This window comes from Sclerotinia sclerotiorum, genomic scaffold, assembly GCF_000146945.2.
Source record: "Sclerotinia sclerotiorum 1980 UF-70 scaffold_28 genomic scaffold, whole genome shotgun sequence".
NCBI lineage: Eukaryota > Fungi > Ascomycota > Leotiomycetes > Helotiales > Sclerotiniaceae > Sclerotinia > Sclerotinia sclerotiorum.
In genome coordinates this window covers 278570-297187 of record NW_001820808.1, presented here as the reverse complement: position 1 = coordinate 297187, position 18618 = coordinate 278570, and the positions used below count along the sequence as shown (strand labels likewise).

Sequence of the window (18618 nt, the reverse complement as noted above, 5' to 3'; positions counted from 1 at the left end):
ACAGTCAGTCAGTCAGTCAAAGACTAATAATAATACTATAATCAACCTTAATATAAGAACTTAATTTTTATAAGATAAGATAACAATACGAGAAGAATCACTGATTTAATTTTTGAATTAATTACCTATTTAACTGAATTTAATGGGATTTATATGTTCTTTACGGAGTACATGAAATGGATTGAAAGGGAATAAAATTAGAAACCTAGAAACTAAAACCAAATATTTTAATCTTAATACGAACGTGTATACATGAAGTGATGATGAGATGTAATCTTAAAACTGTAACGACTGTACACAATGACCTTCAATGACGCCCTTGCCGCCGGCCTTGCCATTTGGTACTTCATCCAATCCAATTCATAAGCCGTCATAATTCGTAACATTTCTTTCTCTCAGAAAGATTAACAATATGTACCTACCTACTTACAAACACCATTTTAATCATCCAAATTTTCCTCAAAATTACTCTTCCTCCTCGTATCAGCCACCTGTGCATTATGCATACTACCGGCACCGACACTATCCGGACCAAAATAATGGTGTCTACCCTCGCCCACTCCCTGCGGTGGCGTCAACGGGCTAACTATCCCAGGTCTCTCAAATGGCCCACGTTCAAATCCATGCTCATCATCATTCGGTCTCTCAACCTGTATATCTGGCATTGGGGGGTTTCCATAATCTCCATCTACACTCACGCTTGTATCACTAATTTGTCTCAAATGGCCCCTATCACTTTCTGCCACGCTACTAAGATCACTATGAATCCGGTCTCTCGACGTATCTCCCGCTTGTTCATTAAGTGTTAAACTATCTGCACGCGCGGGAGAGATAGGAGATGGTCTTAGACCCGAGGTTCGTGACACGGTACTGGCTTGAGAGCGATTGGAGCTAGCGGATGGGGAATGGGCGATGGGGGTTTGAACGCTGGAAATATTATTCCAGACGTTAGACTTGGGGGATGTAAATACAAAGCCCGTGTTGTGGAGTTCGGAGGGACGGGATGTATCTAAGTGAGGATAGATCAGAGATTTGGAATGAGGATTAAGAGGCGAGGGAATACATACCGTCCATTTCGTGAAATTGAGTATCACCAGGCATCTCAGCAAATACGCGTGTGTAATCAGTATCAGCTTCTGAGGATATCGCATTCAGCTCTGTTTCATCTGTGGTGACTGTAGGAGCTTTTGCATCTCTAGGTGTAGCATAAAGCCAGCGAAGAGTCCGTCGACGATTTTCAGTCATAGTTCCAGCTTCGCTTTGTCGTTCTGATCTTGAAAGTCCAAAAATCTTGCGACGCCGATATATTATGAAGGCTAAGATGAGAAGTGTGATGAAGAAAAGACCCAGAACTACACCTAAAACAGGTCCAAGATATGCAGGCGTTCCTGATTTAGCAGCAACCGCTGAAGGAAGCAGCGTTGTTCGGTTGTTGGTAGGAGTGGATGAAGCTGGTGTGTATGGGTACCAATTAGTGATCTTGGTTGTGTTGTAGGCAGTCCCTAGAAGTTCTGTCATACTTGAATTTGCGAATCCGCCTGAAGGTGCGGTTTGTGTAGCGCTACCAGTCCCGGAACCCCCAATAACGGAAACAACCTGGCTAGGTACAGTATAATTGCTCCAAACCAGAGGGTCATATGAATCCAGCCATTGAGGATCACTCAGATTGAATATTTGGATCATACCACCTTCAAGGCATTTTGGTATGTAGCCACTCAGCGAAGTGTAGCCACCTACAACAACCATTTGATCTGGGTATGGCTTGGCACATTTATGTCCAGCCCGACCATGAGTACTGTTACCAGTGTAAACCTTTGTCCATATGAATGAGGGTATCGAAAGAACATATACATCATCCGAGAAGGGTTGTGTAATATGAATGCCGTCATAACCTCCATACCAATATATATTGTGACTTGAACCATCTTCGGCAGAGGCAACCACAGTGCATCCTTGGGTCAAAGCACCAGGAGAACTTCCAGTTGTTTCTTGTTCGTACCAAACTTTCTTGGAAATGTCGTAGATGGAAACCGTCCTCATGAAACCTGGACTGATTTGGCTCTATCGACAATCAATAACTATCTCCTATGGTGGTGAACTAACAACTTACACTTTGGGCATTAATAGATTGATTGTTTGCTTGGGTAATACTAGCATAGGTAGGATCAATGACTCCACCAACTGCGACTAGTATTCCCTGCTCCGAAACTGGAATCCAGGCAATCTCAGGATTAGCACGGCCCGGAACAGTCGACGGTAAAGACTCGTTATACCACTTTGACGAGGTTTGACTCGTCATATCAACACTGATCAAAGTTTGAGATGTCACGTTTGCTAGGTAGGATGCATTTTTTATGCCCGGATCATTATAAATATCCCCAAAGTCTGCGGCTCTGTATCCTGAAAAGTAGTATCCTAGATTTTCAGATGGAATACTGACGGCTCCTCCATAGGTAACATATCTTGTTAAGTTTGTTGGTAGTTTAATCTGCTCAAAGTTTTGGAAGAATTGCTTGCCGGGAGTACCATCCGTATAGACTTCGTATGATATAGCGGAATCTTCGTCTGGTGAAGAGAAGGCATCTGTGAAAACCAACATTCCGCCATATGTGTACCATTCAAAATCATTCGCAAACATTGCTCCATCAACATAATTTGGTCCCAGATTGCTGGCGGATCCCCCATTCGGCGCCTTGGATATAGTACTAAAGATAGTACTAACATTGTCGGATATATGAAAGGAAGTGTTAAAGTTGAGAAGATATACGAGTCCAAGAGGATTTCCTTGCAGATAATGAGTACAGTAAGAGAATCTAGCATTAGTACTTACCATCAGCAACAGGAGTAGCGTATGACCCATCACTCAAGCCAGGCTCCCAAAATAGTTGTCCTCCATCTAGATAAAATGTATCTCGCACCACAGCAGCTAGTATTGTCAGTTGCTATTTCAACGCAAATATTTCAAACAATAGAACTTCTTGCAAAGACATACCTCGAGGAGATGTCCAGTAACACATCGTTGCATTTACCTGATCCAGAATCCATCCCGCTTCTTGACCCCAGCATAGTGGGACGAAGGCTCCAATCCAGTAGATTAGACGCGCCTGAATCATTATGAATTATCAATTATGAAGGTTTCAAACCCTTCTTTCCGTGGTGGCCTTAAGAATGAAGAGTGAAGAGGCTCGGCGCATCGCAAACCAACTTCTTGAATCGTGAATGTACCGTACCTGCACGAAACTTTTCTCTTCCCACTAGGACGTCCGTTGACAAGGTTCACCAATGAAGGCCGATAAAAAATACTTGCCACTTCCGCCACCGAAATCGGGGATGCTGTGACTTTAATGCCTGACTTTCATTGAGAACGAGCAAGAACTCGGTGTCCAAAGATGTCAATTCTTCTGACTGCAGCATCAATCAATGTACACGCACGGAAAAGCAAATGCGACCCTCCCATCGGCTTCAGTGACCTCTCATGAAAATGCCCGCTTTGGGTAGATTAACGCAGCTCGACTGAAGACTGGTGGGCTGAATGCTTGTACTTGCATACTGCAACAGCAGGGAGCTTAACGAACGATTTGACAAGGTATAGAATATTGATCCAGATTGGGACTTAGCCTTAATCGTCCCCTGCAGACCATCAGCCTTGTGTGTCTAGAAAAAGATTCAGCTGATGCCAACGCAAACCCATCCGACGTCTATCGTACCCAACGAAAAGTACCTACCTAGGTAGGTTCAAGAAGATATAAATATGACCTGCATGTCTTCACGTCCAATACGAACGGGGCGTTCAATGTGTCAGAACATTAGACAGCAGAAGGTAGTTAGTTTTTGAGTTGGTTTTAGGAGGAAAACACATTTTTGTGTCTCATGGGTAGTTGCTGGATCATAGGGTTCAAAAAAAGCCGAGAATGATAGCGGCAATTTGCCTACTCGGTCTCCGTAGTGTAACGATGCATTGAAGTGGGAAAAAATGTTGATGCTGGCCAGAATCATATGGTTCGGCACAAAATTCCCTCTGAAGTTAAGATTGCGAAAGTAGGAAGGGAACGTAACAATCTTCCTCGTTGCTTACTGCGTCTTTCTTTAGTATCCTCTCTTTGCCTGACGTGGGTTGTCAAGCTACTAGTGGATAAGAAATTCGCCTGATAAGATAAATGGGTTAAACCTAATAAGGTAATCATCTGGCTAGACCATCATTCCACCTCACTAATACATAAATTTCATGTAAGTTAATAATTAGCTAGTTCAATTCTATCTGAATTGAATTCAGACTTCGGATTTTATTTACTGTATTTATACTAGACATATTCTCACGTTTTGACTCGTACAGTTTCCAATTGCAATTCACTGCTGTCTCTTTACTTTGATATATGATGTATACATCTCTGCTAGCCCAGTTTCTCTACCTTCAGCTAATCACAACGCTAAAGCCCTATACGCAACCCTTAGCTCTGAACTCTAAAAGCCTCAAGACTGCTTGGTATCATTGGGATGAACCTGAATGACTTCTAGAATAGCTCAAAATATACTTACTGATCTTGCAGGGGCAGCGTCGAGGTATCCCATTTCAGGTGACAACCTGCATAAAGTTGATGACAGAGGATATATATAATATTACCCGTTGATCGAGTCTAATTTTTTAAATCCCCTCAAGTTTTATGTGTATTTCTAATCTCGAGCTCAAACGTCAATGAACCATTCCCCTGTCTAAGCCTTTACAAATTCTTTCTGTACAATTCTCCGCCACAATCTCTTAGTTTAGCAGCAGCCTGCTCTGGGGTGATATCTCTTTGTGGTTCGGCCATCAACTCATAGCCAACTAAGAATTTTCTGACCGTTGCACTTCTGAGAAGAGGAGGATAGAAATGCATATGCAAGTAGGAGGCATTGATCTCTGCTTCGGTACCCTCTAATGGAGCTTGGTGGATACCGGAACCTGTTTGTTTGTTAGCCCAAGATATTCTACGCGTGAGGAAAGGAAACTTTGATGAATTTACAGCAAGAAAGGGATAACTTACTGTAAGGAAAGCTCGTCTCGAACAAATTGTCATATCTCCTTGTGACCTCTGCAATGGCCTCGGCAAATCCTAACTTCTCCTCGTCGTTCAAATCAACGAGACCTCTCTTGTGAGTCTTGCTGATGATCATAACCTCAAATGGCCATGTAGCCCACCATGGACACACTACCAAGAAGCTCTCATTTTGAAACACGATTCTTTCTTCTTTCTCCATTTCAAGCTTCACGTAATCTTCCAGTAAATGACGACCAGAGTTTTCCTGGCGGTATTTAAGAAGATTCACGAGTTCAGAAGCAGGCTCTTCCGGTAATCCGGTAGTAGTCCAAATTTGTCCATGAGGATGTGGATTTGAACAACCCATTGCGGCACCCTTATTTTCAAAGATTTGCATCCATTTGTATTGTTGATTTGGCGCTCCAACATCGTGGCCTGATGGTGCAAGAGTGGTAGGTTGGGCAACGCTCGCAAGAGGTGAGGAGGGAGATAGATGTGCGGCGTAAATCTCTGTCCATGTTTGAATGACCGGAAGAATCTGAGCAGGAGTGAGGTCTGCGAGAGTGAGGTTGTGCGAGGGGGAGAAGGTTAAGACGTAGCATTTTCCTGTTACGGGTTCGGCCCGTAGAAGGATGTTTGAAAGGTCTAGAATATTGACGCAATTTGTCAGATCTCGTCTTAGTTTGTTAAAAGAGGGACAACTCTCCAAGGAAGGGGAAGGGAAGAGGCCTGAAATGATAGAATGGCAAGACAAAACGGACCTTTTGACTCCCCATCTTGCGCATATTCAGCTTGAACCTCCTTGACCGCGCTATAATCATTTACGAAAACAAAAGTATCTTTGTACTGCGGGTTTGAATCTCCTTGTGCTCGTTTATTTCCTGGACACAAGTAACACTTTGAGATAAATCAGTCTTCGGTATCAAATTCGGAAATTTCGGCATACCGCGGGATCATATTCAGGGAGGGTAATCTTCGAAGCGGCTTCTTGTTGTCCTCTTTTATGTATGTTAGCAATTCGTACGGCATGAATGCTTTTGTATTTTGAGGAAAGACTTTGGAACTTACTGCCATGGTCTCTTGGTTCGATGAGGGGAAACCAGAAGCCAAGTACCCCGCAATGGGTTGAATCTTCTATGAGAGATATCATCAAGGATCTTTTCTGGCATATTTCTTTTTTGGAATTAAGGTAACGCCAAAAATATGTACAGAAGTTGATGCTGCAGAAGGAAAATGGTTTTTTTTTTTTTTTTCTTTCCAATAAAAAATAAATATCAAGTAATCTTACCTATGTGTTCTTCCAAGGTTTGTTTTTTTTATTAATTAATAAGTTCCTTCCACTTCTGGTTGCTCGTGAGGTGATTGATTGCTTACTCCGCAAAAATGAGTAAATGGCGGGGATTTGACCCGTTCAGTGGTTTGTCCGTGAAGTGGGGTAATACATTACTAGTACCTACTTAGGTAATGTTGGAAGAACTAAGGTTACAGAACAATAAGACTTAATGTTACTTATGGGCAAGCAAGCACAACAATCTGAGTATATCATGAGGCTCTCTCGATTTTGAGTGTACCTAGGTAGTAAGATCTTATATATTGTAATAATTAAGAATAAAAATCTTATAATATCAAGCAATTGATCGATTTACTTAGTACTGTGATGTACGAGTAAGCATTTGGAAAGATAAGCTGTGATGTATCGAAAAAGGAATGGATCACTGTTGTAGGTAATCATTTTCTACTGGGGAGTATGCAAAGATGGTGAAATGTGTGGTGAAAGAGTGGTAGAAGGATACGAGGATATTGATGAAAAGGTTGTGTTTGCGAATCAACAAATCAACGAATGATGAGGTTGGAATAGAATTGAAGATGATTTGCCCATGGAGCTGCTTTACTGAATGAATCCTACGGAAAAGGTGCTGCTTAAGCGGGGCTATCCATATTTTATCTCATCCTCCAATGATAACGATAGTAATTCCCCATTGACCAATCACGTCAATCATATCTTTTGCACTAAAAGCCACTTCTCCACTCACTGCATCTCTCACCAACCACCTCTTCCTTTTCTCGAACTCATACGACCCTCCATACAACCCTCCATACGACCCTTCATACGACTGACCTTCCTACGATTCCCTCTCGGCTTCTTTCTTCCATTTCTACCCAGATATCTCTTCGTATGTCATCAAATCACCTGCATACCCGCTCGCATTTTGAGCAACCATGAGGAAGAATGCAAGTATATGTGGAAGAGTGGATAAATAAGTAGACTATTGCAGCCTCAAGATCAGCTTTTCTGTTGATGTACTCACCACCACCTACCTGGCTACCAGATAAGCAATCTTCCACCAAAGGAACAAAAACATATTCCCCACCGCCACTCAGCCTCTTATCACTGTTCGTCACCTGTCAATTTTTAATTCAACCGTCTTGCAGGATCTTTTGACAGCAGACAAAAATGTCTCCATGGTTCACTTGATTAGCCATAGCCAAACTACCCAGCTACACGGGATGGCCCCCGAAACGGACCTACCTGCAGTAATCTGGCAAGGAGGGTGCCCGGGATCTTTTACTTTCCAACAGTAAAAAAACTTTTTTATTCCCCATCTGCTTACGCCTCTTTCATCTAGCATTTCCTCTTCCTCGCTTCTGCAGAGAAAGTGGACAATCCGTCGTACGGAAGATTTTCCCGAAGGGAAAGGACATGAACGGCACGCTTTTCTTGCTCCGATATCATGTAGTGACATGCAATCTCTATCCTCGCTATTCTTGTCATCCAAAGAGTTGATACTATGTAGATCAGCTTGCCAAGATGCATGTCATTTTGGTTGGATGACAGCAATGCAGGGATCGCCTATCGCATGCTTGATGTTCAGTCAAGGGTATGTACAACAGGTACAGTAAAAATGTGTTGTCCTATTGAGGCTCACGTCTTTTGGAGTAAGACAGAAGATGATCTTCCATGTCTATTTCTCAAATTACCACAAGACCCCGGAGCTTGTCCATGCACTATCCTTCCATTTTATTCTCTCCCTTGGCCCTGCGTGTTTCTCATATCACGAATTTTTAATATCCAAAGTGGATTGGCAAGGTAAAGTGGTGTTTTCGTAGATCCTCATGTCTAGGGTCCCCTAGCTCTTTTCCGTTTCGAGAATTTTCTCCATCACAACAATATCTATCATTTAGACCTTCCTCTCGTTTTACTTGTCTCTCTTGCTCGTGGCCTATCTGCACGGCTTCGGAAATCTCCCAAGGTTACATTGCCAAATATCTGGCCGTGAGACTTCTGAATTGCCTTCTTGATTGGCTATAAATCGCTTCGATTGGAGTTTTCGGAACTTCAGCCTTAGAGCTGATGCACTTTGGTCGTATATTATAGTCAGGCACATCAACTACTATACAGATACCTGCAGTCAATCGTTCCCCAAACCAGAAGCAGTAACTGTCGTCTTCTTTTTTCGCTCGTTGAAACGATTTCAGCATAATTGCTGTCATCTACACCATCGTTATCTCGAATCTACAGGACGGCATTTCACAATGGTCTCCAAAACTCGAATCGGAGTACTAATAGCAGGGTTAATCGGAGTGGCACAAGGAGAATATTGGAATACAACCACGGCGATCGTGACTCCAGTAACATCAGATGGAAACGGGCTTCCTTCAACGTGCGAACCAAAGACTGTTACTGTCACATCACCAAGTGATGGGTATGGATCTTATCCCACAGAAACTGTTACGTCAACTTCAGTTTCTGTGTCGACGGCTACGTATTGGGAAACTACTACGATTGAGTGAGTTTCTGCCGGCAATAGCACAGTTAAGAAATACTAATATGATTTAGCAAACCAACTACAGTCGTCTCAATCTCTACATCAACAGTCTATCAAAATCAAAACGTGAGCAATTTTACGCAAACCTAAAAACTATCATTAACCAGAAATCAGACTACACAGACAATTACTACAACTATTGGGGGTGGCTATGGGCCTGGTACTACAGTGAGTTTCCGCACAATGCTAAGCATGGAAAGTGGCACTCGATTGACTATGGAAAGGTTACTGAGACGGTCACTATCACCGCGAGCACCATCCCGAGTGGCGGATATTCTTATGGAGTAACGACAGTGAGTGTGGCTTTTTTAGGACTTTGAGGGTCGATTTGTTAATGGACTTTAGATCACGGAGAGGGTCACTCAAGATCAGACTGTAAGTTCCGGTTTGCATCCCATTCACCATGGCTCAGTTCCTGACGCGCTGCTAGATAACTAAAACCGTCGGTGGTTATAAAAATGCTAACCAAACTGTACGTCCCCCATCATCGTGAAGAAGTATAGCAGCTAACATGCAATAGATCACGGAGAAGACTACAGAGACAGAGTCCTTCACAACAACGTGAGTAAACCAAGCTTCACATATTCAGTCCTTAATTCCTTGGCACAATTATGCCAATTTCGGTATTAGCTAAGGTTTATGATATCATTCCTTCTTCTATAAGGCGTGGCAATTGTCCGTTGCTGGGCTCGACGGTCTAAGGTCAATGGTCATGTAGAAGGAGAAGCAAAGAATCATAATGATAAGCTACTTTCAACTCTTCTCAAAAATAGTTATCTAGAAGATTTGCTAATATCTCGGCATTAGTGTTCCCAGTGTAATCTCCGTGACTACGACCCTGACGGACGTTTTTACTGTCGTAAGTATTTTAGGCCATAGTCAAACCTTCCTAGAGCTGATATTAGAATTACAAATAGACCGACACCTCTGCAGCTAACTTTACCGAAACAGCTCTCGTTACTACGGTATTTAACTCTTCAGAAAGTCCTCAAGTTTGTCGTACTAACTGTCATACTAGACTAAAAACTACAATTTCACTGCGACCGAGGTGGATCTAACAACTCTAACTAACACTATTACTGACGAGGAGACTACCACGAGCTTCATTTGGCAGACTACCATATTGACTAATGTTATTACGACTTCAATCCCGTATACAACAACTCTAATAAACAGCTATGGATACCCAATTACAATAACAAAGTACATTACCCTGACAACTACTGAGCGACACACCTCTAGTTTCACTACTACAACTACTCAGGACCACACAAAAACAAAATTTAAAACCATTACAACCACATGCACGGAGTTTTATCCCGTTTTGATAACCAAGACTATTAGTGGGTCTGTCACGACAATTACATCTTATTCCTCAACAACTTTCACCTCTCTCATCACTAGCAGCACAACGGATTACGCGACTGCCACAGTAACATCAAGTACAACTGATTACTTACCAACAACGGTATATCAACCTACGACATACACAACTACCCAAGATGTGATAGTCACCTCATCTTATCCCGTGACTGTCATAAACAACTACACGTTATGGGAAACCACTACGAAGACCGATGTATCAATATATGAGACCACCAGCACGGTGACTTCAATCAGCTCGGTACCTTTACCCACAACAGTGGATGTTTTTATAACCACTACCGTGGACCATTTCTTGACATCTGTCTCAACATATATTTTGAGTACCAGCTATCCAGTAACGGTGATTTCAAACTACTCTACGACTTACACTCAATACACCACCGAGTACTATACTAGTCGCGAAACAAGTACATTCTTGACGACAGCCACAGATAGAGAAACAGATTATGTCACTAAAACCTCATATGTACCTACCACGACCGTTTCAACATCGTTAATAACTACGAGTATACCTTATACTGTTATCTCTTCAACGACATCGTATATATATAGCACTCAGACCTCTTTAATCACAATTACAACATTGGTACCTACCACTGTCACAGATTTTTCTACTTCAATCTCGACTTCCGTGTCAGTTTCAGATGTATACGTCTACACAACGATCATAGAGACCTATAGCACCACAGACACTTCTTATATCACAACTTCTTATCCATATACCGTGAGTGAGACGCTCATAAGTGATATAACTCACAGCGTCACAGATTATACCACTACTACAGTATTAGAGATTTTGGTCTTTTTCAGTCTATCCACTCTCACCACAAGTATTATAAAGCCAACTACTACCACGCAAATTTCACTGATCCCAACTACCATCACCGACTCATACTTTTCCACAGCCACGCAAATTTCACTAATCCCAACTACTATCACCGACTCGTACTTTTCCACAGCCACGCAAATTTTAATAATCCCAACTACTATCACCGACTCATACTTTTCCACAGCCACGCTTACACAAACGACCTCATATCCATATACTGTGGTATCCTCAACAACAGAATACAGTTATAGCACTCACACAACGGTCTCAACATATACTATGACGAGCATCAAAACTACTTCTATTCCATACACAACAACGACGGAAATATGGGTTCCAACTACGACGACAAGTACTTCATTTGTTCCAACTACGACGACAAGTACTTCATTTGTTCCAACTACGACGACAAGTACTTCCCTCGTTCCAACTACAGTAGTCTCATCATATTTCTCCACTTCCGTTATGACGCTTTCCACATCTTATCCGTATACTGTATATGAAACTATTATCAGCTCGACCACTTACTACTCTACCTCGTATCTAAGTACTACCTACACGACAACTCAGGAATTAACCTCTGTGTCAACGTTTACTACTCTCGTTTGTCCCCATCTTCAAGGCTCGTTGGATCGACGGCTAACACCTTCCTAGGTACCCACGACAACCACCGAGACTAGTGTGATTACTAGTAGTACTTTGGTACGCGTCCCTTGCATGTGAATGCTTTGCATTAGTTAATGGGGAGTCCAGGTTCCTATTACCACGACTGAAATTAGTGTATCTACGAGTATCTCGATTTCTGATATCTACTCGACATATAGTACCACCTTGATAGAATCGACCACGATCAGCACCGTCTTGACAGAGATTCATCTTTCCACACTAACCATTTCTACCTCATATCCATATACTATTTACACCACAGTTGTCAGCGATCATACGAGCACGTCAACCCAATATATCCCAACGACGTACTCTCAGGTTATATCCACGACGCAATATATCCCAACAACTTATACATCATTGATCACGAGGTCTGAAAGTAAGTACTACTTTCAAGGTAGGTAGACACTCAGCTGATTTGGAACTAGCTACGACGGCCACAGCAACAGTGACCAATAGTGAAAGTAAGTAATTTATCGACTTTGAGTTTAAGATCGAATGATTAATATGAAACAAAGCGACTACAGCTAGCTACACCACCACTGATTTTGAGAGTGAGTCCTTATCACATATATCTTTGACAAAAAAATGGCTAATTTCCTCAGCTGCTACAACAACCATGACGTCTGGTAAGTTTTTAAGGTTATGAAATCTTTAAAAGGTGCTAATTGTACAGTCACAACGCTTACTTCGCTCGATATAATCACTGTTCCTCCCGTAACGGTCACTACTATGATCTCAGGGACTCCCATCACCATCACGGAACCTGCGTCAACGATAGTTGTTATCCAAACGATCACCTCAGATATATATGCAACATCGATAATTACCCTTCCTGCTAGCACTGTGACCTCGGATATCTTCATTACTACATCAGGTAATAAAAGATCATTGATTGCTAGATCCTATTCTGACAACTAATTAGTTCCCGGCCCAACCATCACGACTTCAATATCAGGATCTTTGACTACCATCACCTTGCCTGGAACTACCTCAATCTTGACAGTTCCAGGTCCAACGGTAACTTCGAATATATACGTAACTACTTCACGTGAGTCTTCAATTGTGTATAAATATATATATTGATTACATACTGATGTTATAAAGTTCCTGGGCAAACTATCACTACATCTATATCAGGATCTTTGACGACCATTTCCCTACCTGGCAGTACAGCAACATTGACGGTTCCAGGCCCAACAGTAACGTCCAACATATACGTGACTACCTCGCGTAAGTCTCAAAGTACTTTTGTACATATTGCATGCTAATGTTTGAAGTTCCTGGACAAACTATCACTACATCTATATCAGGGTCTTTGACGACCATTTCTCTGCCTGGAAGCACAGCAACGTTGACAGTTTCTGGCCCAACAATCACATCCAACATTTACGTCACTACCTCACGTAAGTACAATGACTATTTCGTAATTCAGATGAATATTGTGCTGATATAATCAAGTTCCTGGTCAAACTATCACCACTTCGATATCGGGATCCTTGACAACGATTTCATTGCCTGGTAGCACGTCGATTTTGACCGTTTCCGGACCCACAATCTCGTTACCTGGATCTTTGACAACAGTTACTCTACCTGCAAGTACGTCAGTGCGAACAATTTCCGGGCCTACGGTTACTTTATCGATATCAGGATCCTTGACTACTATAACACAGCCAGCAATTACATCAATTGTGACTCTTCCTGCTTCAACCCTGACTCTACCTGGATCTTTGACGACAGTTACACTGCCTGGAAGTACCTCGGTTCAAACGGTTCCCGGGCATACAATTACATCGTTGATATCAGGCTCTTTGACAACAATAACACAACCAGCAATTACATCAATTTTGACTCTCCCTGCTTCAACCTTGACACTACCTGGATCTTTGACGACAGTTACACTGCCTGGAAGTACCTCGGTTCAAACGGTCTCCGGGCCTACGATCACGTCGCTGATACCAGGATCTTTGACAACGATAACACAGTCAGCAATTATCTCGACTGTTACGATTTCTGGACAGACAATTACATTGTCAGGCTCCACGGTTACTCTCTCAGGGACCACATCAGTTCAGACAATCCCTGGTCCTACAGTCACATCGCTGGTACCAGGATCTCTGACAACGATAACACAGCCAGCAATAACATCGATTGTAACGATCCCCGGAGAGACAATTACATTGTCAGGGTCAACAATTACACTTCCAGGGACTACATCAATCCAGACAATCGCCGGTCCTACAGTGACGAAATCGATATCAGGATCCTTAACCACTATCACACAACCAGGAAGTACATTGATTGTTACCCTTCCTGGGTCGACCTTGACTCTACCAGGAACGACAATTCCCGGCCAGACAATCACACTACCAGGCTCGATAGTCACCCTTCCTGCATCCACATCAATTCAGACGATCCCTGGTCCTACAATTACAACGTCGATATTAGGATCCTTGACCACTATAATACAACCAGGAACTACGTCGATTGTAACCCTTCCCGGCTCTGTCTTGACTTTGCCTGGGTCGACAATCCCTGGCCAGACCTTGACCTTACCAGGCTCAACTATTACTCTACCAGCATCGGTCACTACATTGCCAGGCTCGACAATTACCCTTCCGGGATCAATGACTACAATACTAGGCTCAACGGTCACTCTACCTGGTTCGTTCACTATACTGCCAGGACAAATAACTACTATTCAAGGGTCAACATTCACAGCTCCACTACAGACAATTACGCTCCCAGGGTCAATCACTACATTACCAGGCTCTACAGTCACTCTACCCGGATCCGTCATTACATTAACAGGCCAAACCATTACTGTTCAAGCATCAACTTTCACCGCTCCAGCGCAGACGGTCACCCTGGTCGGCTCCATTACAACACTCCCCGGGAAAATTACCACTATTCAAGGATCAACACTTACAGCTCCAGTAGAGACAATCACATTACCTGCGTCCGCGACTACCATATCTGGGTCAGTCACCACACTACCAGGGCAAACTACTACCATTCAAGGATCAACATTTACAGCTCCTGATCAAACGATCACGTTACCTGAATCTGTGGTTACACTCCCTGGATCCGTGACGACTCTTGCTGGTTCATTTTCGGTATCCACGGTAACTCAATCACTTGCTGGACCTACAGTTACAAACACACAAGCAGGATCAACTGTGATATCAACTATACCAGGCTCTATTAGCGTTTATCCAACGACTATTAGCCTTGGGGCAACCTTGAGAGGATCTACGGCATACATCACTGAACCTGGATCTACGGTAACTGTAACAGAACTGGTCACCTGCCCGTCCCCTACAAATTCCGGCCCAGTAATTCCTCAAGACTCTAGTTCGTCAGCAATCTTTGGATGTTCACCAGGATACGTCTGCAACCCGCCCAAGCCTGATCACTGTGCTCTTTGGACCGATCCACCAGCCGAAGATTATCTTTGCGAAGCCCAATACTGTATCCCTGCTCCCGAGACAACTGAAGTATACTGGCCACAAAACCAGACTGGTTATTACCCACCAACAGCTGGATATTTCAATCTGAACCCCAATGCATTTGGTCTCAGCTTTGGGATTTTCATCGAGAAGGTCATCACCGAATTTATCATTGGTAATGAAGGTACTGAATTAGTCAAAACAATCACTACTGGCGATTGGACATCCCAAACTGGTATCTCTCACTATCCAGCCGCAACTCATACCGGACTTTCTACTCTGTCACTTGCCACACCTTCTGCCCCGTCTCGCCGCAGTCTTCTTCCACGAATCTTTGGAAAGAAAAGCAACTCCATGCATCTTAACCTTCTCACCAAACGCGATGAAACTGTGGCCCCTGCAGTCTGCTACGCCACCTGCAACAATTGCTATATCGAAGTACTCAAAGTCGGTAAATCACCCGCTCTTTGCGCATCCAATTCCGCATTTGAATCAGATTATTCCTCATGTCAAGCATGTATCGAGGCAAATAGTGTCAATGTGAAACAAACGTTGCAAGCATACGTGGAGCCACAATTTGGACAGTTCTTGGAATTCTGTAGTGCACAGATACCGCAGAGTGAGGTTGCTGGTAGTACGCAAGTGATTACAAAAACGGCGACAGTTTTGCCTGTTGAGGCGAGCACTAGCACAATCAAATTGGAAACTACCACAAGTGCCTCGAGTGCTGTTTTGAGCTCTAGGACGAGTGCAAGCCCGAGCTCGAGCCATAGCCAGAGCCAGAGCCAAAGCCAGAGCCCGAGTGTTAGTGTTAGTGTCACGAGCCAAATCGCACCGGTTGGTGTTTCGACTACATCTTCAGTCCCAATCTCAACCGCAAGCACTTCTTCTCCTGTGATAATCAGTGTACCTACAGCTTCAGGTAGTGGAAGTGCTTCACCATCAACATCAGCCTCCAGTGTCCCCGGCATAGGCATTTCCAAATCATCCTCGAGCTCAGCATCGTCCTTAACATCAGCCTCAGCATCTAGCTCTGAATCTTCCCTTCAATCTCGAACCTCAACTCCAACTCCAACAACGAAATCAGCTACGAGTTCTTCATCCACTAGTTCCGGGTCTGCGAGCCCATCAGGCACTGGTGAACCTTCCCAGAATGCTGGTTCAAAGTTGAAGCCTTCCATGTTCTTTATATTGGTAGCGATGGTTGTCGGGATGATTGGCTGGTAACATGATTCTCATTTCGTTTATTTTTTCCTTCAAAATTTAGCGTCGGCATTTTTACATTCATCCTCATGACTGTACGACACGACGATTACATTTAACGTATTATGACATATTCATTATCAATTCTATATTTCATTTCCCATTCCTAATGTCTCTATCAGACATGAACAACAAGAAACTTGACACAAACGATCGTTGACTCATTATTTTAAACTCAACCTCAATAATGGATGGAATGACAAATCATGGTCTTTACGAAATTTTTGGCATACATGATATGCAATCACAGTCTTTCAGTATGATGTGAAATGAAGGGATGCATGGAAACGATGAAAGATACCCAACACACACTCATTCATGGTGTTATATTTGAATTTTAAAACGAAAGGAGAGGGAAGTAATGGCAGATAGTGGTCGGAACACTTGATGATTCTGCTAAGGAAAGGATAATGTTTGACTGTTGCTGAGAAATTGGATTTTGAGACAGAAGAAGTTAGTGAAAAGGCCAAAGATGGATTGACGAGAGAATGAAAGAAAGACGTGAGGGAGGAGAGAGAGGCAAATCTCTAATTCTTATGTATATATTTAACATCTTTTAACTTTTCAGTCCAATTTGGAAATTGGTGGTAGGAGCATCAGAGGAACGGAAGGAGGAAATAATCAGGATGGAAGATGAATGGGGAAATGGATGGCGAAAGATAGTGATAGCAATATATATGAATTTTTCTTTTCAAGATAATCATTAGAGGTTTACCTCCCCAAACTTCTTGCTGTATGTACCCATGAAGTGTCATGATTTAGTCAAGCTATGAGAGTATTGAATATTAAAAAAAATCATTAAAATCATTAAAATGAGTAGAATGAATAGAATGAATAGAATGAATAGAATGAATAGAATGAATAGAATGAATAGAATGAATTAATATATTCTTTTGATTCTTGTATATATTTCTAAACATTCTTCAACCAAATATTTGACAGAATAATTACATTTAAAGGTTTTGACTATGAAATATTGTAACTATAGTACCAAGATGGCACTAAGACAAACAAGCATCATTGTTCTCGAGAATATGCAATGTTTCTGCCTCTGCGTTTTGTTGTACATCTGAAAGCGCCGGACACGCGCTGTTCGGTTCGTCTTCGGAGCTTGTGAAGTCAATGACTAGCCCTTCTGTGAATCGTTGTTTATGAATAGATGCATGAGAGTTTGCCAGGACTTGCGGTGGTGTGGCTATGGAAACATTAAACTTGTCAGAACCGGTTATGCTGTTGGATGTGATGGTATTAATGTTTCTTTTGTCAAATGAAGTTGTGAGCGAGTGGAGAAGCTGAGGGTGAGGTGTTTGTGTCTGCATTTCTAGCAAGCTTCAAATATTGAGACTGAACATCTCCAAAAGCGGCACAGCCCACCTCAACTTTGATGCCTCTAGAAGCAACCTTGGTATTTTTAGCTTCGATTAACACCTGGAAGTTGCGCCAGTGTTTGGCGACGAGCGGAGAAGTGGGTGTGATAATTAAAACGCTCGGGGTGGCGGATGTATAGCTAACGAACTCCGTCTGCACTTCATTCGTCTCTGGATTTTCCGTTTTGAAATGGTGCCATCTCTGGTGATCATTGATCGCGTCAACATTACCAACACGCGTATTTTGTTTGCTAGTTAGATCGTCTTGCAATTGCCAGATAGCATTTAAAATTGCCACTGCAAGACCAAGAGACTTTCTGCAACCTATGAATCGATGTCTTCCAATGACGGTGTCAAGTTCTCCCCACAGGTTTTGCGTCTCAGATTCTAGTCTGGATTTTCTTGCATTTGGCAGATCGCGTTTATGATTGCGACTGCAAGGCCAAGGAACTTTCTGCAATCTTTAAAAATGTTAGTTCTTACTCAAGGAGCCTTTGAGATACCAGAAGACCTACCACCTAGTTCGTTGATCATGGGATCTCTGTTCAAACGGAGGGAGGACCCATGACTGCACTCAAAGCTTTCAACATAGGCACCTGAATTGGATTTGGCTTGCGAGCTTCGACGCCGTACTTGGCTGAGTAGGCTGCGCAACGAATACCCGTGAGGCGATTTATTGCTCCGGTGGATAATCCACGGATTCCGTTTCAAAGTGGATAATTATGGGATCCCAATAGGTAATCCGCGGAATGGATAAGTGGATTATTCGCAGGTAGTTTGCTGATACTCTGCAAAGAGTTTGTTGGTAATCTGCAG

The 18618-nt window shown here is 42.7% G+C and overlaps 5 protein-coding genes across 5 annotated transcripts; 2 read left to right on the top strand and 3 right to left on the bottom strand.

Annotated features, from left to right (window-relative positions):
• Window positions 1–440: 440 nt before the first annotated feature.
• SS1G_14009 (hypothetical protein) lies at window positions 441–3113 on the bottom strand (the record flags this gene model as incomplete). Its single annotated transcript, XM_001585099.1, has 5 exons — window positions 441–1009; window positions 1068–2061; window positions 2111–2784; window positions 2831–2926; window positions 2993–3113. The coding sequence occupies 5 exons, from the start codon at window positions 3111–3113 to the stop codon at window positions 441–443; spliced, it is 2454 nt and encodes an 817-aa protein (XP_001585149.1).
• A 1605-nt stretch (window positions 3114–4718) lies between these two features.
• On the bottom strand, window positions 4719–6184 carry SS1G_14008 (hypothetical protein; the record flags this gene model as incomplete). Its single annotated transcript, XM_001585098.1, has 5 exons — window positions 4719–4939; window positions 5022–5660; window positions 5777–5912; window positions 5962–6013; window positions 6084–6184. The coding sequence occupies 5 exons, from the start codon at window positions 6182–6184 to the stop codon at window positions 4719–4721; spliced, it is 1149 nt and encodes a 382-aa protein (XP_001585148.1).
• A 2365-nt stretch (window positions 6185–8549) lies between these two features.
• On the top strand, window positions 8550–9865 carry SS1G_14007 (predicted protein; the record flags this gene model as incomplete). Its single annotated transcript, XM_001585097.1, has 6 exons — window positions 8550–8803; window positions 8868–9010; window positions 9188–9217; window positions 9363–9403; window positions 9659–9701; window positions 9861–9865. 6 exons carry the CDS (start codon window positions 8550–8552, stop codon window positions 9863–9865), a joined length of 516 nt encoding a protein of 171 aa, XP_001585147.1.
• A 1521-nt stretch (window positions 9866–11386) lies between these two features.
• On the top strand, window positions 11387–16399 carry SS1G_14006 (hypothetical protein; the record flags this gene model as incomplete). Its single annotated transcript, XM_001585096.1, has 11 exons — window positions 11387–11545; window positions 11712–11759; window positions 11811–12102; window positions 12167–12187; window positions 12251–12277; window positions 12329–12352; window positions 12400–12600; window positions 12831–12956; window positions 13004–13129; window positions 13185–13322; window positions 13557–16399. The coding sequence occupies 11 exons, from the start codon at window positions 11387–11389 to the stop codon at window positions 16397–16399; spliced, it is 4005 nt and encodes a 1334-aa protein (XP_001585146.1).
• A 1299-nt stretch (window positions 16400–17698) lies between these two features.
• Window positions 17699–18368, bottom strand: SS1G_14005 (predicted protein; the record flags this gene model as incomplete). The annotated part of the gene is made up of 2 exons (XM_001585095.1): window positions 17699–18256; window positions 18354–18368. 2 exons carry the CDS (start codon window positions 18366–18368, stop codon window positions 17699–17701), a joined length of 573 nt encoding a protein of 190 aa, XP_001585145.1.
• Window positions 18369–18618: the final 250 nt, after the last annotated feature.